Genomic DNA, 24,771 nt, shown 5'->3' on the forward strand with positions numbered 1-24,771 from the left:
CAAGACACATGAACCTATGCTGAGGACAGCAAACTCTGTAGCTGTCTAGTTCCCTATATCCTACCATAATATATGCCAGAGATTCCCAACCTATGGGCCGGGGCCTACTGGTGGGGTGTGAGGATATTGCAAGTTGGCCCCCAAATAATTGGCAAAACACAAAAGATTTAAGGATAATATAACATTAATATGAAACAATTGATGTAAGATGAAGTCATGGCATTTTCTCTTTAAACCTTCACTTTCAACCTTTATAAAATTATTTTTCATCGTGATACATATAAATAGTAACTATACTATGATAGATCCATCGATCCAAGCAGAAACACCATCGATTGACTGATCATTGACTGATCATTAATATCAAGACAATCATTGATGAGGTTGGATACCACTGCCATGTTCGCCACACGCACACACACACACGCGCACACACACACACACACACACACACACACACACACACACACACACACACACACACACACACACACACACACACACACACACACACACACACACACACACACACACACACACACACACACACACACACACACTCCCCTCTGTCCACTCATCAGGGAGTCATTGGGGGGGGGGCACATTAGGAGTTAATTTGACCTATTCCCAGAGGTTTCAACCCTGTTGGGTCGAAGGACAGCTGTCACAAATGTGCCACCCTGCCTGACCCCAACGACATACCTGCTCAAACTAACAATGGGGGAAGGTGCTCAATGCAAACTAAGGACACTGACGTGGTAACACGTTTCACACCCTGGCTGCTTTGACGTGTTAATATCATGGATGAACCCAACCACCCCACCATGAACCTCAAGCCAGAAAGCTGGAGCAAGCCATTTCCTTCTCCTGTGTTCACCCAACAGAGCCACACAGAGAGCCCATCTCCAAAAGATTAGAATATTTCTCTTTCTGCTGATAGGCCAACCACTAGCTCTGTAGACAATCAATACAGTGGAAAGGACATTTTAATAGAGAACAGGGCGTTCTTCTTCAGTTAAACTTGTTAAACCCTGTTTGTGTTTGTGTGTGTACGTATGTATGAATGGATGCATTATCCCCACCACATGGACTACAGTAGCCTATAATCAAATGGTATGTACTACTAACTACGTTATCCTCCTCTGTTCTATCTAATATTTGAATCTGGAATGCCAGAGCCAAGTATTAAACATATCATTTTGTATCATTGTGACCTCTCTAAGACTTAAGTAGGAAGAAATTATTGATATACTTCCTCAAGATTAGATTACAGTCCTTCCATCTCAGGAATGTGTGCCAAATCTATATGAATCATTACATCTATATGAATTATATTCTTCTGTAGAATTATTAATGAGGTATATTCAGTAAATGCTTCTAAAACATTGACATTTTAAAATATATATATATTTTAAATGTCATAACTCCATTTAAAAAAAATGAAGTCTACTTTTAAATTACCGTTTTCTTCCACAACTATCATAATATTCTCGCTTATTTTGTAATGAATGTTGGATGATTATTTTACTATATTTTGTTGCCATTGTATCACTAAATCCCAGATCGTATTTATTTATTATATCTACACCAAAATTATGAAAGTATAAGTAAGTACTATTTGGGCTTCTGGTCTGATGCAATACCTTGCGGAGGAATAAAACCTAGTGCCAGTAGAACGTCGGAGGTTTGTCTTGTTGCCTGGATACGAAGTGTTGCCAAGTTTCCCGAGAGAAACAAGCAACCAGGTCTATGAAAACAAGCCCAAAAAAAGCGAGCCTTCAAACATAATTGTCTATTTTCAAAAGAATCTTGAAAACAATTTGACATTTTAACAACACAAATCTTGTATGGGGGTCCCTGGCATAAAACATTTTCAGATGGGGGTCCGCACTGCTCCACAGACAAATACATTCATTTAGGGGTTCTTCTTCACTTGAGAATGTTTGAGAATCACTGGTTTAAACAACATTAGACAGCAAGCCCAAATAAGCAACTACACTTTAGAAACAAGCCAAAATAAGCAACTACACTTTAGAAACAAGCCCCCCCCAAAAAAAAACGCAACCACCAATATTTACAAGCAACTTTACAGAAAAATAAGCCCAAAGTCGCTTACAATAAGCGGACATGGCAACAGTGTGGTAGATATATTTCTGAATGAAACTGACGTCAGCCAGACGCCATGTTGGCTCTGAAAGCCGGTGTCTCAGACCGTAGAGCGGGGATCGGAGAGCCCATATAACTCTATGGAAGAACCCTAGTCATGGTTTGTTACATAATCCAAAGTTCAGGGAACTATCTTTCTGCATCTATATTTTATAAACTCAAACTATTGACCATTTTAATATATACTTGCTGCATTGAGATTTCAGGAGGACAGATCTTTTCCCCAGACAGCATTCATTTTTACCAGAGTTGTAAACTATATTTATGTCTCTGTAAGCAAATACATAAATAAATCCTAAGTAGATATTATGTATTTTTTTTCCCCCCGCTTCTATTTACCATATTTTAAACGTTTATTTTGTTGTGTGTGGCGAATAAAACCAAATCAAAGTGAGACCGATATATTATTATATATTATATTATGACATTATATAATTTTATATAATATTATATAATATTTTAACTATGAGTGGACTGGAGAGCTTTCTTATTTTGAGCCGGAATGTCGTCCAGTTTCCCCCGATGCCTTTGAACGGGACAGCTCAATCTCGCGAGTGTCCATCGCCAGGAGTCACCATGAAGGACCCTTTCAACAGATCTACATTATCGACCCACAAGCGAACGACGCGTCAAGCGCACCTTGTAGATCTGCGGTTTCGAGCCCAAGCGACACCGTCGTACTCCATACACAACAGCACCATTGCCGTCGCTCGCGCGGCGTCCATGATAGATACGTGATGTTACCGCAGCGCAGCAGCTAGTGTTGCCATGTCCACTTATTATAAGCCACTTTGGGCTTCTTTTTCTGTAAAGTTGCTTGTAAATCATGGTAGTTGCGGGTTGCGGTTTTTGGAGCTTGTTTCTAAAGTGTAGTTGCTTATTCAGGCTTGCTTACAAACAAAAAATGTTTGAAACCAGTTGTTCTCAAATATTTTCATGAAAATATTTTGTGCCAGGGAGCATTTGTGTTCCAAATATTCCACATTTTATTGCAAGAGTTTTTGTAAATAGCAGATATATTGGCTATTTTCAATTAGCCAATGCATATAGGTTTAAAGAGCTCATGTGGGCTAAAAGGTGCTTCTTTTGGGCTTGTTTCCCTAGACCTGGTTGCTTGTTTCTCTCGCAAAGCCTGGCAACTCTGAGCAGCAGCGGCGGATTCCGGAGCTCGAGCTCTTCGGAAGAAGGAACAGCGGCGGCAGCGGGAGAGAAGTAACCGCTCCCCCTTCTCCTCCTCGGTATTACTTCAACTAACGGCAGGTAAACGAAACACAACACACAAACAAACACACGCACACCGTGTTTGGTAGTAGTTTGCTACTTAATGCGCTTTTGTTTATAAGCCGTTTGTGTTTACGTTAGTCGGGACGGTAATGGCGCACATTTTTTGAAGGGAAAGCGTTCGGACGAGCGGTCGGTTTACAGTCGCTTTGCTGCTGGTCTGGTCCGGGGCAGCAGTAGCCAGCCAGCCAGCCGCTCCCCCTTCCTCCTCCTCCTCCGTTTAACCGTCACAACAACCGGCAAGAATTATAGCTTGTAATGCAAAAAACAAAAATGCCAAGTGCATGTTTTATCTGTTTGAAGTTGTCTCTTCACTGTCTTGTCAAGGAAACAAGCGGTTAGAACGAGAGTTTGCGTGTTGTTGTCGGTTCGAGTGAGCGAGCCGAGCCGCTCGATGCTATCTGGGGCTGTGCTTAATGCTTATGTGTATACACTCCCTCGTACTGTGGTGTCGCGCGGTGGTGGGGGGAGAGGGAAAGCATAGATCTCCAAGCGCTCAACTCGCCGCGGACGCGACGCGCGCGAGCTTGCAGATCGGGCTGATTTTTGGCCGCGCGACACCGTCGTACGACGACGACGCACCGATCGAGGCTTTTTTTTTGTGCTAGCATGCTAATGCTAATAACGCTAGCCCCGTCGTTTAACCGAACGGGGAAGAAGAAGCGTCCCGTGTTTGTAGTAATGCGTTTCAACCTGCAAGCCCAACGGTGTTATGGTTGACATCGTTGTCACGGTCATTTTATTTGTTCAATTGCATTGTATTAAAACACCCGAATGTTGTTGTTTTTCCCAGTCTTATTTGATTAATGAATTAAAGCTCGTTTACATTGGGTTCAATGACACTGTTGTAAATGAGCCCGTTCTCTCTGCGGTTAGCTCGTTAAGCTAAAGGTCGGTGGTTGAGCTAACCTTGCCGACCCGCCGCTGCTAGCCGACTGGAGTTGGTTTTATGGCGTTGTTGTTGTTATGGATCATGTGCTTTCTTCTCGTTTTGCTCATTTTAACGTCAATTCATGTCAGCTAAGTGTCCCGAATACTGTTCTCTCTGGTCCCCAAAAGCCTCGCGTTTGATAGCTTTCATTGCATTGACATATTTATCGTAAATGCCATGCTAGGTAGTAGTAGCTGAGGGTGAATGCATGCATTAAGCTGTCTCTTTTCTTGATAAGACATATATGGCTATTTGTTATAACCACAGTTTTTGGTCGAACTTGTAATACTTCAGAGCCGGGTGCTTGTTGTGTCCCATCAGAACAAGCTGGGGTTGTAGGTTATAGCCTGTCGTCAGCCATGTTTGGCATTTATTGACAAACCAAACCTTTCAGGTGTGGTGCACTGTCTTACAAAATTGGCACAATTTTGTGCGTGCGTGCGTGATCGGTTTGACAGTTGAACTGATATGGTCATGAGCGACGGTAAAGCGCCTTACTGTGCCCTTTTGACGCCTGTAACTGGTAGCTCGTAAAATGCCACCTCTGAGTGACACAAGCGTCAGCCAATGAGATGGGTGCAGCCTCCATTTGCTCCTCACGTTGGTCCCCATGCCTAATCCACTACAGGCACTAGTATGAAATACAGATGCCTTTGACAGCCAGTGTCTTACTGGACTGCCTACAGTACATAGTTGTTGGGCTGTCACGAATCGATTATGAAATTTCACTTGATTAATTGTCACACAGGTAATTGCAATTAACGATTTAGTTGTGTTTTTGTCGTTAAACACCGGAACGTATGAATGAGAATTCCATTTCTGTTTGGCTTTTAGTCTTGAAGTTGCACAGGCAGATATGACAAATAAACGAAATATACAAATAAATGACTGACATCTTTAATACCTTTTATTTAACTAATAACTTCATACTTTTCAGAACACATTAATAGTGAAAATAGCCAATCTACAACCTCACAACGTGTCTCATCGTGACGCGTTGTGAGCTTGTAGATCTGCTATTTCCACTATTTTTGGAAATGTTTGAAATTTTTCAACATAGAAAAGATGACGATTATCTCAAGTAATTGCAATTATGTAATACTTGTGACAGGCCTACATAGTTGTCACAATTGGACTTTAATATATATATATATATATATATATATATATATATATATATATATATATATATATATATATATAAACTGAAAATTGCTGCCGTTGACTTTGTATTTTTAATGTAAAGTTGTATATCTGTTTATTGTCACTCTGTATGAAGTACAATGACAACTTTTAAAAAGCAGCTAGAATTAACATCATTACAGGTCCTTGTTGGAAATACCTGTTTTCTCAGCACCTGTGCCTCAATATACTTTCACACACATCTCAAGTATTTTGAGTTAAATTAGTGACTTAACCCTCTAGTAGACTGGTATTTTGACAAATCATGAATGGTAATATCCTAGTTACTAACTTCCAAGTCATGTTACCGATGACAAAAATATGCATTTTAAAACAAAATGACAGACGCCAGGGGATTACGGTAACTGTCCATGCCACTATGGCTACTAACTTCATTAGAAACAGCTTATGGCCTGCTACGAGCCCACTAGTTTGCCCATGTCTGATAGTGGAGCACTATCAACTGCCATCAAAAACTAATTGGGGACGAGGCAGAAGGCACATACCTTGTTAGACAGCCATAGTAGGACCGGAGAACCTAGATCAGCAGTCGTCACCCAGCAGTGACAATTTACAAAATAATACAACAGTAAAGCATAATATGATTTTCGTTGCTGAAACTGGTGACTTGGTTGGAATACCTTGGTTATCCTATTTTCTTGCCGTTATGTTTGGTCCTCTGTGGCATTTTTGGACTTGGTCTTTGACTGTATTTTGGTGCTGTGGGATACTGTTTTCTGAAATCGAAAATGTTTCACATAAAGTGACGCAAGTCTGCTTCCTCTTTTTCAGGTTGTGCCGGAGAAGTAAGCTGTACCCCCAAAATGGACCCCTCTAACTGAGACGCAAACACAACTTGTGTTTTGCACAAGAGCTAGATGGCTTTCACCAGCCTAAACCATGCCTGACGAGTGAAGTTACCTTTTTTTTTGTTGCTCAAAGCAATAAAAAAAAAAAGCGGAAAGGAAACGGAGCATCCCACATGCCTCCCCATGTAGAGCCCCATCAGGGCGTCCTGCTGGAGTGACCCCCATCATCCAGATAGGCTCTGCCTGTCTTCTCCACACCCATCCCCACCAGCCACCCTACATCAACAACCTGTCATGATGTTGCTCCGCCTGAAAATGGCCAACACCTGAGGTCCCATGCGCCCAGTGAGCGCCGATTCAGACGGTCCCGCTCCTCCTGAAAACCTGTCTCACCCCAACCTTCCCGTGGGCCCCCTGCCTACCTCAGAGATGTCCTTGCTTCAGTCCCTGGGCCCAGTGCAAAGCTGGCTGGGCCAGGAGCTTGAAAAATGCGGGATTGATGCCATGATCTACACCCGCTATGTCCTTAGCCTTCTCCTGCATGACAGTTATGACTATGACCTGCAGGACCAGGTGGGTCCCAGCAGTCACTAGGACACATTCCCTTGAATTCGATTGTCATCTGTGTGTTGCTGTATGCTTGTGTTAATATTCAGGAAATCTTGCGTCTTCTCTTCTTGCTTCGCCCTATTCACTTTTGTTATTTTCTCTTTCCCAATTTATGGCAATAGTAATTATGCTTTTTTGTTTATAAAGCTGAAATTGTGTATATTGTTGTAGTATCTCATTCTTGATGTGTGATTGTTGTTGCTTTGTATTTGGCAGGAAAATGACATCTTCTTGGGTTGGGAGAAGGGAACTGGGAAGAAATGGGGCAAGAGTAAGAAGAGAGGAGGGACGGACCTGAGCCTGGAGGAAATGAAGAAGCAAGCTGCTGTGCAATGCCTGCGTTCTGCATCTGATGAAGTGAGTATGGCTCTGCCCTAGTGTTGAACCCCATTAATGTGCTATATTCACATGGGGTTGGAAAAAAACCCACAGGGTATAAAGATACAATGGCAAGATGGTGCACAGTCATGAAATGACGGAGTGGTTTCTAGGCAACCACAGACAAAAAAAACACTCACATGGTCCATACGCCATATTTCCACTCAGTTTAGGGATGTAACTATGCCAAAAGGATGCAAATAGTTATAGTATATTTCATTATGCGTCTTCTTAAATATAGATAATATTAAATTTAAAGCTAAATATACTTTTGCTAAGAAGCTGTCCTGCTAAACTAAATTGATCTTGCAGCATCAAACTAGCAATGATTGAGCACTACACATGCTAGAAATAAAACACAGACTGTTGTTTTATTGTAAATTAAATATCCTCAGCCATGCTAGTCAACTTCTGGTTAACAGCTGCCATGATGCAAAATTGGGTATTTTTCCTTTTTTATTTTTTTAAATATTTATCTTTAGGCAGTTTTTTAAATATACTGTATTTATTAATGTGGACACCACAGTGATGCAGTCATGTTGACTACAAAGACAACACGAAATACAACATCGGAACAGAACATAAAAGAAAGAAAAGCAAGGCCAAACATTGACACAAAATATATCAGTAGAAAGAAAACAAAAATGCAAAATACAGAAGCACAAACATGCCATGAACCCATGTTCTAGTGTATATTATTTACAGCTCTTTTTCTCATTTGTTTGGTTGCTGGCCCGCCATCATCTGTCCCAGCACAAAATCAGTTCTTTAGGTAGTTTTGGGATTTATTTACATTGGAAATGTGGACAGACAGGAAGGAGAGGCTGGAGCATGTGGGTGATACACAACACAAACCTGACTGTCTGGAATAGAACGTTGAGATCACTTCAGCTATTTGTGCCCTAAAGTTTGGAAGTTTAAGTATGCTCTGTCAAGTGCGTAGTTTGCTGCGCATTGTCTAAATGTGAAGACGGCAGTTGGCTACACTTTACATATCTGTGTGTGTATTTAGGGAGATCAATACTTTCTATATTCTGATTTTGTGGTGTGTTGTCCTTTCATTTACTTACATTACCTCAATTGAATTTGAGGCGGCCTGTTCGTTGAAGCTTGGGCAAGTTATCTTCCACATCTTGCATCAAACCTTTTCTGAATTGCATTAAGTATGCAGAAAGGATTCATGTGTAATTTGTCTTAATTGTTTGTCAGAACCATGCTACTGTATGTATGAATTGTTGCTTATCGATGTGCATCCATGCAGATAGTATGATTGCAGATGGTAATTGCATTCATGATGTATAGTCTGCCTAAAGCTGAGCCTATTTGAGAGGGTAAGTGGTTGAACTAGGGAAGACCATCGTAATGTTTGCAGGGTTTTCATATGACCTCATTACACGGGTCACCTCATTTGGGTGTTACTGTGCTAGATTGTCAAGACATTAATTAATTAGTTATCACTGGCAAGGTTACAAAAAGGTCAGCTGAATAAAGTTGTATGTGATCATTAACTAATTATTTTCAGTGTAATGTGGTATGACCTGGTAGTCTTTTGCATGAAAGCAATAAGCACTAGAAACTTGCATTGTATCGTACCCTTCTGTGTAGAAAAAGAAGAGATTTGCTGCCATTCTAGTGAGTGTGTCAGTAGTATGGTAGGCAGTCCGTACTGGAGCCGGAGGGTGTACTGTGTAGGGGGGGAAGGGTCTGTTGGAGGAGGAGTAAGGAGTGTGCGCCCCTCTCGGGGGACTGGACGCTGCGGTCTATTTTTTAACCAGCACACCCTGCACGGGATTGCAGCAGTGAGCAGCAGAGCCGCTCGGCCTGTCAGCTGACCGGCATTAGCACAACGATGCAAGAGGAAACGCAGGGCATGGGAGAAAACTTTGCTTTGCTTTTCACTGAGCGGCATGGTAAGAAATCATACTTTCCGGCAGGGAGAACGGCACGTGTTTAGTTAAGGATTCTGGCCGAGCTGGTACTTGAGGACATGGGCTATGACGCTATGTTGTTGATGGCTATCCCACGAGCATGTTGGCTTTGGCAGTGCCTACATAGTCTGAGGAAGCATTTGGACATGGCTGCCTTACTTCTTTGTGACCCTAGTTGTTTACATAAAAACGGATCATGTGTTCTTCTTTTTATACAATACATAACAAACTTTAAAGAAAGCAGTGGGATATATATAAGACATTGTAGTAAGTATTACATGTTTAAATTTCATGGTGATACTCTAAATATTTTTTCTTTTTTTTTCTTTGATGGCATGTCTCTCCCATAGCTAAATTTAACACACGGTCATGGTAGAGCGTGTCTAAGCTCTCTGAAGTCAGCTGGTTTGATTTCTGTCTCGCCATTCCTTTCAATCTGTTACGATGGGATCGATGTTTGAAACATCCACTCATACCTTTGACGGTGCATATTTACTTTGACGCAGGGCAGTTGAAGTTGTGTGTGTAGAGTCTATACACAAACTTAAGAAAACTAATGGTTAATTCTACAGGTATTGGAAGTGTCAAGTCATGCTGTGTTTAACCCATTAACACCTGGGGCCGATTCTAAAAAATGCCTTCTAAATAAGTAGTACTCACATTTTCAAGATTTTTCAAAAATGTTAAAAAATAGCAGATGTACAATCTCGCAGCGCGGCACAAAGTGAATCGCTGTGAGCTTGTATATCTGCTATTTTTTTCATAGCCAACGCAAACATCTAAAATGACCACAGATGCTTTCCTTGTTTTAATGGGTTAAAAGCTATCTGAACGTACTTTTATGAGGAGGCATTTTAACGGTTTAACAAATGGTACAGGATGGACATTGTTAACTAATGGTTCATTCTATTACAGGTATTGGGGAAGTTTATGGTCATGCAGTGCTGTTAAAGCTATCTGAAAGTACTTAGGAGTAGACATCTTAACGGTTAGCAAATGGTACAAGATGGACATTGTTAATAGATGTGCTCCTTTTTCTATACAGAACTCTGGAATTGAGAGCCTGGTGGAGGAGCTATGCTCCAAACTCAAGGACCTCCAAAACAAACAGAAAGGTTTGATTTGATCCTGTTTATTGCCATATTTAGTGCTAAACGTTTGACTTCTAACTTGTGAGAGAAGAAACATGACATAGTACCCTGCCTTATATGTAATGTTGTTGCTCTACAATGTCTCTGCAGAGGAAAAACAGATCAGGAAGAAATCTGATGGCTCTCAGTCTCCAGAGCGAGCGGAGTCCCCCTCATCAAAGGACCAGGTTGAAATGTAAGCTGCATCATGGCTATTGTGTAACCAAAATTTAATGTTTGTGAAATATGTGGTAATAAAGCTTGCTCATGTACTGTTATCAATACCACTGCATTTCATCCACGCTTCTCTCTTTGTGGCTTTAGGTACTATGAAGCCTTTCCTCCTTTGTCCGAGAAACCTGTTTGTCTCCAAGAGATCATGACGGTGTGGAACAAGGCTAAAGCCTGCGCATACTCCAGTTCCTCCTCCTCTGCCGCCCCACAGACCAGCACAGACACCTCCTCCCCAAAAGATTGCAACAGCGATGGTGAGGCTGTGAAGGAGAGAAACCTCGAGGCAAGCGGCAACGCCGCCGCAAGCAACGAGAGGGCCCAGCAACGACGTAGTAAGAAGGAGAAGGAGAACCGATACCATGGCGCCTCGACAGCGGAGGACAGATCTACCGTCTACTCCAAGAGACAGACGAGACACAGGTCTGAGGGCAAGTATCGGCCCCGCTCCTGGTCGTCGGGCTCTAGTGAGGCAGGCTCGAGCTCAAGTGGGAACCAAGGCGACTCCAAATCATCCAGCAGCAAGGCAGTTAGAATCAGGCACAAGTCCAGGGAGGCAGTAAAGGGCAAGAGAGTGCGCAACAGCGGGCAAGTAAAGCTAGCTCTGAAGGTCATTGACAGAGACGAGCGAAGGAACACAGGAGGCAGCAGCAGCAGTACCACTGGCGGACCTGCCAAACATTCACAGCTTTATAAGAAGGGGAAGAGGCCGCTGAAGGAGATTCGTAAAGATCCAGGCTGGGGGGAAGTAAAAGAGCCCGGAGTTGAGGCCAAAAATGAGTACATGGAGGAGCCCCTGTGGTACACCGAGCCCATCACAGAGTATTTTGTACCCTTCAGTAGCAGAAGAAGTAAGCTGGAGACAACGTATCGAAGCAAGGCGGACTCTCCAGATGACTTCACCTTGTCTACAGACATGGAAAGGCTTCCAGAGAGAATCCAGGGAATTTGCATTGCCAACGAGAACTACCAGAGGACGTACCTAGCAGCAGGCTCATTTGTGGACGGGCACTTTGTGGAAGGGCTGGTCGACGCAGAGGAAGAAGCTGCTGAACTCACTGGGACCTCAAGCTGCCCTCAGCCAGAGGATAGTAAAGATTTAGATGATGAGCATCTGTCTGAATTCACTCACTTCTATGAAGTTGACATTTATCAATCCATATTGGATACTAGTGCCTCAGACTCGATACAAGAGAGTCGAATCTTGAGCATGATTCGACAGAAAAGCAAAGAGCAAACAGACCTTGAGGCAGAATGTTGTTTAGTGTTAGATGGCCTTGAGCTGCAAGGGGAAAGTGCAATAAGGGCAGACTCGCAGGACGTTTCAGGATCTGATGGATTCTTAATGCAGGATCTTGAAAACATGGCTCAAGTCTGGGGATGTTATTCACCCTCTAGCTCTGAAGACATAGATGGAGAAAGCTTTGTAGGAGATTCTCCCATTCGGCTCTCCCCCCTGCTAGACAGTGTTTCGTTCACCCTGAGCAAGTTATCCGGAAACCTGGAGGAGGCACATCTCCCTGAAGCGGCCAGTGAACCACCTGGTCTGAGCTCGTCCTGCTTCTCCCTTTTCGAGCTGCAGTATGAAAGCCCCACTCTTCCTTTCCCCCGCGACTCACTCACAGTTGGTCAAGAAAACAACACCGATTCAAGTAGCTGTCTTGATCCACATTCAAACAAGCAGTCTCGTTTGCTGATATGGACCAAAAATAGTGCCTTTGACGAAACTGAACACTGTTCAAACCTTTCGACGCGAACTTGTAGTCCATGGTCACATTCGGAGGAGACGCGGTCAGACAATGAGCAAGGAAATGCTCAAATGGAGGATCCTGCTCAAATTGGCAATGAAGAGATAAATTGTATAATCCCGCCGCTCTCTGGTACTTACCTAGAGGATGAAATCCTGGAGTTTTTGCAGGAAGACACTGGCAGTCAGTGTGAGGAGGTCAAAGTTCAGACCTTAACTAAGAAATCTAAATTGGAGTCTATTTGTGGCATAGCTTTGGAACAGGATGAAAGCAAACAGTATGACACTGGCATGTTTTCAGACAATACAAACCAACAGAGTGATGAATACAGCTCAGGGATAATAAAGGATATTTGGACTGCGATTGGAGATGGCAATTCTGAAATGTCACAGCAAGGCGCAGAAAAGCCAAGTGAGGGACTGTTCTCCGAGGAGGCGAGCAGCTACCATTGCGGCTGTCTTGAGGTGCATGCAAAAGGAGCTCCAGCCCCGGGTCCCCAGACAAAGGCTGTGCAGCGGTCTGAGTATCACCTGTGGGAGAGCAAGAAGGAAGAGCAGGGCCTAGCCAAAAACAAGCTCTCCAAGGTAGACGGCGCTGGTGATTACATGACTCCGTCCAAGCCCTGGGACATGAACACTGACAAAGACAGCACGTCATTTATCCTGGGAGGGGTGTATGGAGAGTTGAAGACGCTAAGTGGCGATAAGAACTGGGCTGTCGTGCCACCTAGTGAAACGCAAGGCAGCCTGCTTCAGTGTGCCGCTGCAGCCGCATCTGCTGCCGGCACGGACATGGTCACCATCACTGGCACAGACGTGTTCATGAACGCCGGCAGCTGCTTCGCCCCTGGACATAGGCCCCTGTGGAGGCCCCTTGTCTCCTTTGGGCAAAGTGACCAGGCAATTAAAGGAGGTGCGGACGCATTGAATAAGGGATTTTCTTTCATCTTCCATGAAGATTTACTTGGGGGCTTCCACAGCGATGAGCGAGGTTTAGACTACCCGTTCTCATCCTTCAGCCTAAACAATCCCTTCTCTCAAGTCCTCCATGTTGAGTGTTCTTTTGAGCCTGAGGACATGGCTTCATTCAGCCCAGGGTTCAAGCCCAAATCGATACTGTGCTCCGACTCTGAGAACGAAGCCTTCCACCCACGACTGTATGGCATCAATCGGACTCAGTATAGGGCCATCCGCATTTCCCCCAGGACTCATTTCCGACCAATATCGGCCTCGGAGTTGTCTCCTGGTGGGGGGAGTGACTCTGAGGCCGAGTCTGAAAAAGAGGAGGTGCGTCTTCCCGTCCTGGCGCCGGTGGACGTCTTTGATGATCCTCAGGCAGACCTCAAACCTCTGGAGGAGGATGCAGAATGCGAGGGCCCTTATTACGGCAAGTCAGAACTGGAATCTGGTAAATTCTTACCCAGATTAAAGAAGTCTGGCATGGAGAAGAGTGCCCAGACCTCTCTGGATTCACAGGAGGGCTCCAGTACCCTCCTTCCAATAGCTGAGCAAGAGATATGCTTAGACTGCGAAATGGCCGCAGCTGCATCAACCGCAGGTGGACGGATGGACGTCCCGGTCAGCAAGATTCAAAAGGAGGAATCGCCAGGAGAAAAGGAGACCTGTTTATGTGCCCCATCGGGTCCGATTGGGATTGCCTGTGACTTGCTTGCAGATGTTGCGGAGGTACGAATTTATAAACAATTATGGTTTTAATGTGTGTGAGACTGTTGATGAAATTGCAACGCCGCCATTTGGTATCATTTGGCTGTAAAATTATTTTAATTCTGCATTTTTCAATACATCTCCTGAGAGTCATTGTAAATAATCACATGACGTTTTCTCCCCACCCCTCCATTTTCCCAGTTCCCTCTGAATTTAAGTGGACAGGGAGGAACTAGCGACCAGCAAGATGAGTCCTGGTGGCAGAACACACTGTGTTCCCCCCTTTTCCCTGGATCTCAGTGTACAGGTAAAGATGACATTAAATTAGTGCAAAGGCATTCCCATTGAGGATTAGGTTTACTGTATTAACACATTTACAAATGTGGTATAACTGCATTGCAGTGCATTTCTCTTCCCTGAGCTTCCTTATGCTACCAAAATGTCCATACGGTTGGATACTTTCTATCAGTCTGCATCAGAAACATCCTGTGGGAAAGGACAGAAATCCGTTTTTGGTTAAAATAATCTTACATGTAACTTCTTCTTGTATTACTGTACAGGGAGAAGCAACATTTGAATACTCCAGTTTTGCAGTGGAAGCCTGTCATTGAGAGGAAAGTGCCTCTCCTTTTGTGACTGGACCTCTACCAGCAAAGATTCAGGGGTACCTCAGAGCGAGAACACCTACCGTAGGCTACTGTTCCGAGGAGCACCCCTCCACAACCCACCCTAACCCTGCTGAGTTTCATTTACTAACTTAAAACATTGTGTAATCAACAATCAGATCAACAAATAAGTGAGCAAAAAATAGAAAAACTCATGTTCTCCATGTTTTTTTGCGTGATGCCATGCGAGAACATGCATTTTAGATTTGTTTCAGTTAATTCTTCCATACATTGATCTTTGTTCAAGACTCACAGTTTATTATTAGGGATGATCTGTTTTCCCTTGTCAGTTTTCTTGCCACTTTTTTTTTCTTTCTCCCCCGCTTTTGAACTAGGGATACTGTAGTTGGTGGTGTCCGAATGGTTGTGCATGTGTGTTTGTCTTAACTATTCTCACTCCTCTTTTTCTAGTTTAAGCTGCAGCCATTTCTGTGACCTAACTGTGATGCAGCTGCTCTGTTCATAATGTGTGAAATGACTGCTATTGCATCCTCCATTTCTCATCTGCAGTTCAGAAAATCAGCATACGGATGTGGGGTATTTGAGTTAATTTAAATAGCCTGGATGCCTTTCTGAATGTGTAGTCGAGAATGCGTGCAGCTTTCTTTAAACGAAAAGGAGAAAAAAAATGGATTCCCCACAAGTGTGAAAAGTTATTCTTAATGAGTCAGATTTTGAATGGTGATAGTCTTTCAAAACCTAATTGTAGACATAGTATGGGTTGTGAGGCAAAAAAAAAGAAAAAAGGTAAAATAAAAAAAGGAAATCATAAGGAGTTTTGTTGGCATAAAATACTAATAACAAATCTACTTAAAATGCAATGCTATAAAATAATGGAAAAAAGGAGAAAAAAGTTTGCATTTTAGGGATAAAGGCCCATCACGTAAGACAATTATAGCCATTTCCGCATTGACATGAATGGCACAATTGATTGGAAGTTTTTGTTATTTCCATGATACAAACAATTGGTGCTATGAATATGTTTAAACCTTTTTGAAGTTGCAGTTACATATTATGGCTGTGATGAGTAGATCCTAATAGCCTAGTTTTATTTGTAGCCCAACAGTCGAGATCCATTGATATTTATTTTTGAGAAATTGTGAAAAGAAAAGGTTGGCCTATCACAGTTCTTGCTTAATGTGGCTTGGTTTTTATTTCAAAATAACTTAACTTCTTAGTTGGGAGACCTGTCACATAGCTGAAAAATAAATACTTGCAGATATTTGAATTTAATGTTTCTCCAAATTCTTCTAAGCAGTTTATTTTCAACAGTCTGTGGGTGAAAGGACAAAATAATTTGTTTAAAATGTATTTCTCTTGTCAATGAAGATGCAACTAAAATGTGTAACAAATTGAATGAAAATAGTTCAAACCAAAAACATGACGAATACAATAAGGTAAATGTGTTTTTTTTTTTTCATTTCATTTATTTTCTTTTCTTTTTGAGGTGAGGTGTGTTCTTTTTTGTTTTGTTTACAATGTAACCAGTTGAAATATCCAGTAATGTCTCACTGTGTGTGTGCGTGTGTGTATCTGCATTGAACTCGGAAAGACACTGGTTCAAAATGGGTGTGCTAGAACGTACAGTTTCTCTAAGAGTGAATGTATACAAAATGTACATTTACAAAATGCATTTGTGCCCTGCTATATTAGTGATGCACCCGAAAAAAAGAAGTACGTTCCCTCAAACATCCCTTGAAGTGTCTGAATTAATAGTTTATTTTGTGCCCTGTGCATCAGTAATTACATTATTTAGTTAAATATCTGCAGATAAAGGCATTGTGCATTTCTTTGTGCACATCTTGTAATCCCTGCTGTGTATTATCGTTCCAGCTTATCCCCCTTTTACTACTTTAATTATTTTAACAGGTTATGAGGGCGACAGCAGGGTAATGTTTTGCCTCATACCTTGAAATTGAAGCACAGATTGAACACAAAAGTTAACCATGCCACCATTTGTAATGTGTTCATTGAGCAGAACAAATTGTCAACAATGTATGCAGACTTGCTGCAATGCACTGTCGCAGGTCATGGTTTGTTAGCATGGCATTCAAAATGCTTCCCCATTAGAAGATCTTGGCTGTAATGTGCAAATGGATGGAGTCCAGTTTAACTTATAAAGGACCTCATGTCTGCCCCATAGCTAAGTGTTTTTCTTTTTTTAGTTTTCTTTGGTCAACTGCTGTGTAAAACTAAAACATGAATGAAAGACAACTCTGACTTCAGGCTTGTTTTATGTCAGATACTCAGGAACACTTTAATACAACTACAACTTGAGCTACTCTCAAATCTGTGACAGTGCATTCAAGCATTAGTGCAAAATATTTGATCGTAGAGCTGAAGTTATGGACAGTTCATTACTTTTGAGCTAACCACAGAGTAAAGCGATTAATTTAGAGGTAGTTTTAGAGCAAACTAAGCCATCGGAGATTGCATAAACAATGTGAAGGGGATTTTTGGGGCCCTCAGTCCTATGCAATACCTTGGCGCATGTAAAATATTCAAGAGTAAACTCATTACATTTTTTGCATGTAGATTATTTTTTAATCAGGGAAAGCAAGAGAGAGGAAGAAAGAAACTCTTAAAAAGCAGCATGCAAACATCACACTCCATCTCCTTATGTTAAATACAAAAAAAAAGGATTTATTTAAACAAAAAGGATGCGTAAATTTAAAGCAGCAATTGAAAGAATTTGTGACTGAGTATGTATGTGGGAGTGTGCGCGCATCTTTGTGTCAGTGAAAGTGCGCAAGAAGCAAAGTCACAACATTTACCAACACCTAGTGGAAAGGAATGCATAACACCTTTCTCCATAATATTCTTCCATTGTTAGGCTGTGTTTTAAAAACGCGTGATGAGAATGCATTCAGCATCGGCGGGGCCTAACAACATTGAGTTCTGAGCACTGTGGTCTGAAAGTACATTCTCCAGCACTGACAAACCTGACTTTCCTCGTCTCTCCATTAGAAGTCACCCCTTTCAACCCCCCCCCCCCCCCCCCCCACATGTCCCATCTAAACCCTGTGTCCCAAGTGGTTGTGTTCTGACTTCATGTACACCCTGAGTAAATTATTTTGTTTCATTGTGGAGTTTAACATCTAATAAAGGAATAAACCAAATACCTGCCTCTTTTTTTCTGCATGAATTCGCATGTTTGTAGATAGATATACACCTTTATTGATCCCACAGGGGAAATTCAGTTGTCATTGCAGTACAGAAGCTATGAAACGCAGGACAGATACAGAAAAAGGAGTAACAAATATGAATGAATATAGTGAGCAAGAAGAAAATTATGCACATGGATAAGGAAAACAGTATCCGTTACTCTTCCTAATTCCTATGCATTATGTTCTCGACAAGTAAGATTAAAGGTGCTGTAAATGATACGAATCTTTTGTTATAAAAAGTTAAAGCTTTATTCGGATAATCATTGCTATAAACGTTATAGTAAAAAGTGTTTGTTTTTAGTACACGGGTCTCCCCGTCTCCAGCTCTTTGAGTGAACAGAAAATACATTTTCAGGTGGGACACAATTTCATTTCTCAGCCTCAATTTTATAGTGTTCCAATTCTGTCTGCTCATTCGTTTGTTTAATCACTTCCAATTTCACTTGTTCATCCTGTATCCTGTATGAGTTCTCTCTCCTTATTGGATGAAATTGTTATCCCAACCTGGAAATGTATTTTATGTTTACTAAAGAGCTGGAGAGACGAGGAGACCCCTTTTACTGGACAAACTAACAATGATTGCTATAAGAATGTAGAAAGAAAGAAATAAAAATCACTTACATCATCTTTAAAGGTATACTACAGAAACCATGCATGTCCCTTATACACTTAGACTTCCTGGGAATTAGCATGACGAAAGAGCCACATTTGTGCATTTTGATAGATTTGGTTAATAAATTGTCGAAGTTATGTGGTGGCATTCACTACATTGATACATTAGTCTCCACTCGCCATAGTCTCACGGTTGACACTAGGGGGCATGATGGTGATGCCTAAATCAACTACCCTGCTCTGAAACAAACGGAGTAGGCCTACATGTAAAACGTAATTTTACATGTAATAACTAAAATATAATCAACATCTGCCAGACTGCCACATTGACTACTTCCTAATGTTTATTTTCTATTTATATTTATTTATTTTGACCCTTGCTGAAACAGCTCTCTCTTGCTTGTACTTTCCTGTATGTGTATGTCTGTTTCCTGCCTATATAGGTTTACTTATTCCCGAATTGCCTTAGTTTAACAGGATAGGTGGGCACTAGGGACATCTGGGCACCTCATCTGGGCAACAAAATGCACTATTAGAACAATGTTTTTAAAGTAAAGTAGGCTATACATGATTAGAACATGCTTAAACATTCGATACTATTCGACAGGTATAATATTTCTACAATTGCCACAAATTCTACGCAACGTAGTAGGCCTATATATATATCCAGTCATTTTGGGGCATAAAGAGAAGTTGAAGGATAAAATTAAGTCTGATAATGATGTACCGTGCATGTTCACATCATGTATACTTAAGACCATTACAAAACAAAACAAAAACAAAAACATTTTGGACAAAGTGCCCACCTATCCTGCAGAATAATACAGTTCTATTGAATTGTTGTTGTGTTTTCTTTTTGTTTTTTTTAATAAAGAAAGATTCGAATGAAGGCTGTGACAGGGTGTAAAATGACGATGGAGTTGATTATTTCTGCCTTCAGGCCAGGCATGATCATGATGATGATGATGATGATGATGACAGGTGAATCCATCCATCGGACTATTCTTGGCTCGATTGCGCCGCTCTGTTGTTAGTAAGTTTGTTTTAAAATGGCGGCGGAAGCATCGGCACAGGTATGTTTACAGTGTGGATGGAGGATACAGACAGACTCGAGTCTAAAATAAGTGTTTGTTTTTAAAATATATATAAAACAATACAGAGAGAATAACCGCCGTTAAGGCGTTTCGTCTCGTTAAAAAGCAGGGTGGTTTATTTTTTTTAACTGGCAGTTATTAACGTTTATAATTCACTAGTGCTGCAGCTGCACTTGATTGAGGAAGCGCTCGCGCTGCCCGCCCGGCTTTACATAGGAGGAAACAAGTGCACTACAATGGGGGAAGAAGTACTCACGTTTTTTACTTGAGTAAAAGTATCCATAGGGCAATGTAGGAATACTCTCTGTTACAAGTCTAAGTCTGGTGTTCAGAGTTGATTTACTTGAGTAATAGTACAAAAATATTGGTGTCAAAATGTGCTTAAAGTGCCAAAAGTAAAAGTACTCGTTGTGCAGAATGTCCCATTGTAAAAGTATAAAACTCTTTTGAAAATAGCAGAGCTCACAATGCAGCGTTGTGAGCTTGTAGATCGGCTATTTTCAATTGGCCGAAATATATAATGCGTGGTTTTCTAATAATAATAATCAAAATCTACAGTAACTACAGTAGTAACGACAGTTTTCATGTCATTGTAGTGGGGTAGAAGTACAATATTTGCCTCTGAGATGTAGTGGAGTAGAAGTGAATTGCCATTTCTTTTTATAGCTTTTATACACCCTATTCTTTTAACATAATTATTTCACATGTTGTGTCTGTCTTTTAAGTCATCATCCCCCTTTCTCCCCGCCTCTCTAAAAAGCTACCCTGAGGAGGAGGAACGCAGGTGAGGGTTGTTGGAGCAGCAGCCACAAGCCGCCAGGGCTCATCATCATCATCACCATCACCATCACCATGGACCCATCATCATCATCATCATCATCCAGCCTGCAGCTGCTGCACCCTGCCCACCTGTAGCATCAACCAGCAGCATCATGGCACATCACACCGCCAAGGACCGGGGAGGCGAAGACACACAAAGTGGTAACTGTGTGACTCTTTCTCAACAGTTTACATTTCAAGGACCCCCCCCCCCCCAAATTTGGTAATAACTCATTAACACCTGAGACTGATTCTACAAATGCCTTCTAAACCAGTAGTTCTTTCAATAATGTTAAGAAATAGCAGATGTACAAGCTTGTATATCTGCTATTTTTGAATAGCCAACGCTAATCATCTAAATTTACGCTTTCCTGGTTTTAATGGGATAAATACATAAAACTATGGGACCCCGAACTAAGAAATGTTTTATTGTTAAGACTTGATTTGGTCTGATATAGTCTGTCATTTGGTCCAGAATGACTTTACTGTATGTGCTGTAGGTATAGAGATAACAGTGGAAGTCGGATCTGTGTGTGTGTGTGTGTGTATAATATATATATATATATATATATATACACACACACACACACACACACACACACACACACACACACACACACACACACACACACACACACACACACACTAGTAGTCACTTATCTATTCTTCCAGATAGCGAATTGTATTTATAGTATCTTAATCTCTCAAGAACAGATTCTGCCCTGCGGTGGAATCTGTCGGAGGGGTTCGTCATAACGTGTGCGCATTGGCTACAAGTGGGCGTGCCTTCAGATCAGGAAGCGGGCCGCGCTTTACCCAATCAAATGTAGTGGGCGGGATTCACGTGTCCATCCACCCTTCCCCCCTCGAAACTAGCCGAAACTAATTTAACAATAGCGTCCTCGGAGCGGACAAAACCACGGAAAGATATTCACATTTTAACTTACTCTTTCATCATAGAAACAAGTGGGCTTATAACCAAAACCATCCATGTTCTCTGGGAGAAGTGGTGTTAGTGTTCCGTGTAGAAATATTGTTAGTGGGAATGAAAACGTAGTCGCACCAACCGGAAGTGATGCGCTGAAGGCAGACATGAAACCGGAGTTTCCCTGCGCACTGTTCTTCCATTTTCCTCCCGCCAGACCCCACAGACAATATCAGAAAACAGAGGTCGCTGTTTTTCATTTTCTGTGGGGTCTGGCTACGCGAGACTAATAGTATCTAGACATCCGTGTCATTCTAGGTATCCAAACAGGGAAAGTTAGCTCTAGAAAACCAGGTTTAATTCCTGTGGAAGTGTTTGTTTGTGAATATCAGTAGCAGACAGGAAATACACCCAAGCTGTTCCCTAGCAACGCAATGCCACTGACAAAGGTCTATAAAGTCAGCATTACGAGAGTAGTCTTACTACTGAATCTAAACGACGTCACTCAAGCATGGATGACAGCAGTTTATTGCATAGAAAGTTACTTTTAACCTCTCTGTCATTTTCATGACAGAGAGTTAGTATACTAGTTAGTATACAGCCCTGTTTTTGTAGCAGTTAAGATTCTAGATGAAGGCTTTGGAGTGATACAGAGAAGATGTACAGTAACTAGAGCGCAACAAGTGTCATGATATTAACCCATTAAATCCGGGAAAGCACCTGTGTCATTTTAGATTTTAACCACTTTTACCATTATTTTATACTTTGGCTATTCAAAAATAGCAGATATACAAGCTCATAGCACGGCACGAGCTTGTATATCTGCTATTTTTTTAAATCATTTGAAAAAGCTATTTTGTGCAAATCTTTTAATATACTGTATTTCTTTTTTTTTAAGCGAACATTATTCAACTCTTTGCTTCTGGGGGTTCCTGAGACAAAATATTTTGAGATGGGGGTCAAATACATATCATTTTGGGGGTCCTTGACATGTTAAAGTTTTGAGCACCACTGATTATGGCAACATGAGGATTTAGAAGATTTTCTTTAATGGGTTAAAGCATAGTGTGGTATGAGAGCCATGTAACAATTACAATATTAATTGCTAATGATGAAGATAATCGATCACAGATGCCGAGTCCGACCTTTCCTGGCTGTCAACGAGTTCATATATCATCGCTGTCGGGCAGAAACCTTGTATCTCCATATTTCAACTTTTTACGTTTTTTTTTCTGTAAACTTCATCATACAAAAGTGGCACTCAAAGTGACTAGTGAAATGGCATATCTACAAGCTCACAACTCGTCGTGATGTAGACTATTTTCACTATTTAAAAATGTTTTTAACCCATTAAGACCGGGAACGCATCTGTGTAATTTTCGATTTCTTGGGCTGTTCAAAAATAGCAGATCTACAAGCTCATAGCGCGGCACCGAGTGCCACGCTATGAGCTTGCAGATCTGCTATTTTTTTTAAATCGTGACATTTTTTGCAAATCTTTAAATGTATATATTTTTTAAAGCAAACATTTGTAATTCAAATCTTTACTTCTAGGGGGTCCCTGGAACGAAATAGTTTGAGATGGGGGGGTCCGCGACCAAATGCATATCATTTTGGGGGTCCTTGACATGAAAACGTTTGAGAACCTGATGATATTGCAACATAGGTTTTTTCAAAAAACTGTTAGCTGTTTAGAAGACATTTTGTAGAATCGGCCTCAGGTCTTTGGACATACAAGGTTTACACCCGACAGCAACGATTATTTATGGCGTCTCGTGCCGCGGTAGCACTGTGGGGAACAAGCCCCGGCTCTGTGTTGTTTGGGGCAAAGTCTACTGGGGTCACATGACAATGCTGCTGCTCAGGGTTTAAAGCCGAGGCCACTGCTGACAGCTTAATTCACTTAATCACATGAACCCTAGCGTCCCTATTATTCTGTGCATGGCATGATAGGTGGACATTTGGGAAAGAGAGGTGAACATTTGGTGAAAATAACAGATCTACAAGCTGTTGTGTTGCAAGCTATTTTCAGTTTCATTTGATATACAATGAAATATGTAGGGTTAAAGAGCTTTCAATACTGTGAAAATCATTGCTTATAATGGTGGAAAATATCACAATATTCCTTATTATTATTATTATTATTATTATTATTATTATTATTATTATTATTATTGTTATTAGAATAATTATTAGAATAACAACCCTGGCCAACATTTTGCTTATTGCTAATAGTTGGTTAATGCTGTCACATTACGCCTCTGTTACCACTTTATATACTAATTACATTGATCGTACTTTAATCCAAAACTGTGTTTCTCTTCCTACTGAATCGCATAAGCTGAAGGGTACATTTAAGTCTTATAACGACGTACCGTGCATGTTCATATCATGTTTACTTTACATTACTTAAGACCATTTTTCAAATATTGTATTTTTTAACATTTTGGACAAAATAGACAATTTTGCATCGAGGTGCCCACTCTTCCTTAGTGCCCACTCTTCTTGTATTCGTTTCATATCCAGCCGTAAGCAGTAGGTGGTGCAGTCAGGAGGCAGCTGTGTGTGTGTGTGTGTGTGTGTGTACGGTGCACATGCACCGTGCACGTGCTGCCGAGCGTGGATATCCCTTTGTCCCTCTGCTGGAAACTCCCCTGTAGCTCATCAAGATAAGACGGTGCACAGTCCCAGCCGCTGGACTGCTGAAAGCATAGAGACCATAAGCCCTGTTTAAACACAAGTCCACACAAGTATGTGTGTGTGTGTGTGTGTGTGTGTGTGTGTGTGTGTGTGTGTGTGTGTGTGTGTGTGTGTGTGTGTGTGTGTTTTGATAGGCCATCATCCTCATATTTCTTTGTGCAGTGCATGATCCTGTCTGATGGATTTGACTCGCATTGAAGTGGAAAACGGAAAGCACCCCAACCATTCCCTCTGTGAGGCTCTCAGCAATATCTTATCAGCTAGCAGTGGCCTCTAGCTTCCCAGCTGGTGTTAAAAGCATAGATCTGATGTGTAGGCCCACTAGGGAACGTGTTCACATTTCAGCCTGGGTTCCAGTTACAGCCTGGTTACTGCTGGATCAGCTTTCAGCTCCATGGATTTCCGGGCTGCATTGTTTGGCCCTTTTTACTGTCCTGGTGGTGTGTGAGGAGTGAGCCGATAAGCTGGTGTTCCGGTCCAGACCTGCTTAAACTGTAGAATAAGCCTAATTTGGATGTTGAAACTCAGACATTGTGTGAGTCCACACACTCCACACACAGAATGATGCCTCCTGGCCCTTTTCATTGTCTGTGGAACATTTCCATGTTTAACGCACTCACACATATGCTTTGGTTTGCACTGTGCTGAACCTTTTATGAATGACATTTCAGGGGTGAAAGCATCCTTTACAGGAGGTTGCAGGTTGATCACTTTTCACATTTCTTTCAAACT

General features: G+C 41.6%; 2 protein-coding genes and 1 long non-coding RNA gene across 5 annotated transcripts in view; 2 read left to right on the forward strand and 1 right to left on the reverse strand.

The window, feature by feature from the left end:
- LOC311035013 overlaps positions 1 to 24,771 on the reverse strand; it is a 115,264-nt gene that overhangs the window by 86,366 nt on the left and 4,127 nt on the right. The gene's annotated exons all lie outside the window — the stretch shown is intronic.
- kiaa0232 (KIAA0232) lies at positions 3,301 to 16,396 on the forward strand. 3 transcript variants are annotated; one of them, XM_084042213.1, is made up of 8 exons: positions 3,301 to 3,426; positions 6,353 to 6,942; positions 7,195 to 7,335; positions 10,330 to 10,399; positions 10,526 to 10,610; positions 10,739 to 14,078; positions 14,259 to 14,364; positions 14,618 to 16,396. In XM_084042213.1, the coding sequence occupies exons 2-8, from the start codon at positions 6,706 to 6,708 to the stop codon at positions 14,632 to 14,634; spliced, it is 3,996 nt and encodes a 1,331-aa protein (XP_083898339.1). In that variant the 5' UTR covers positions 3,301 to 3,426; positions 6,353 to 6,705; the 3' UTR covers positions 14,635 to 16,396. The 3 variants fall into 3 exon arrangements, with proteins under 3 accessions (XP_083898339.1, XP_083898340.1, XP_083898341.1); XM_084042214.1 differs by having other exon boundaries at positions 3,343 to 3,422; XM_084042215.1 differs by lacking the exon at positions 3,301 to 3,426 and adding an exon at positions 4,072 to 5,126.
- The window catches only part of tbc1d14 (TBC1 domain family, member 14), a 58,927-nt gene continuing 53,713 nt past the window's right edge, over positions 19,558 to 24,771 (forward strand). The window contains exons 1-2 of the mRNA XM_084043060.1: positions 19,558 to 19,574; positions 20,356 to 20,576. Of these exons, the coding sequence (XP_083899186.1) occupies positions 20,528 to 20,576 (49 nt within the window). The 5' untranslated portion in view covers positions 19,558 to 19,574; positions 20,356 to 20,527. The remainder of the gene's footprint in view (positions 19,575 to 20,355; positions 20,577 to 24,771) is intronic.

This window comes from Gymnoscopelus microlampas (assembly GCF_963454915.1).
Source record: "Gymnoscopelus microlampas genome assembly, chromosome: 19".
NCBI classification, from domain to species: Eukaryota; Metazoa; Chordata; class Actinopteri; order Myctophiformes; family Myctophidae; genus Gymnoscopelus; species Gymnoscopelus microlampas.

What these genes read in the sequence shown, in the direction of transcription:
- kiaa0232 (XM_084042213.1), top strand. Translation starts at nt 6,706, where the DNA reads ATGCGCCCAGTGAGCGCCGATTCAGACGGTCCCGCTCCTCCTGAAAAC. An exon ending in ACTATGACCTGCAGGACCAG is followed by an intron (nt 6,943 to 7,194) that starts GTGGGTCCCAGC and finishes TGTATTTGGCAG; the next exon opens with GAAAATGACATCTTCTTGGG. An exon ending in TCAAAGGACCAGGTTGAAAT is followed by an intron (nt 10,611 to 10,738) that starts GTAAGCTGCATC and finishes TTGTGGCTTTAG; the next exon opens with GTACTATGAAGCCTTTCCTC.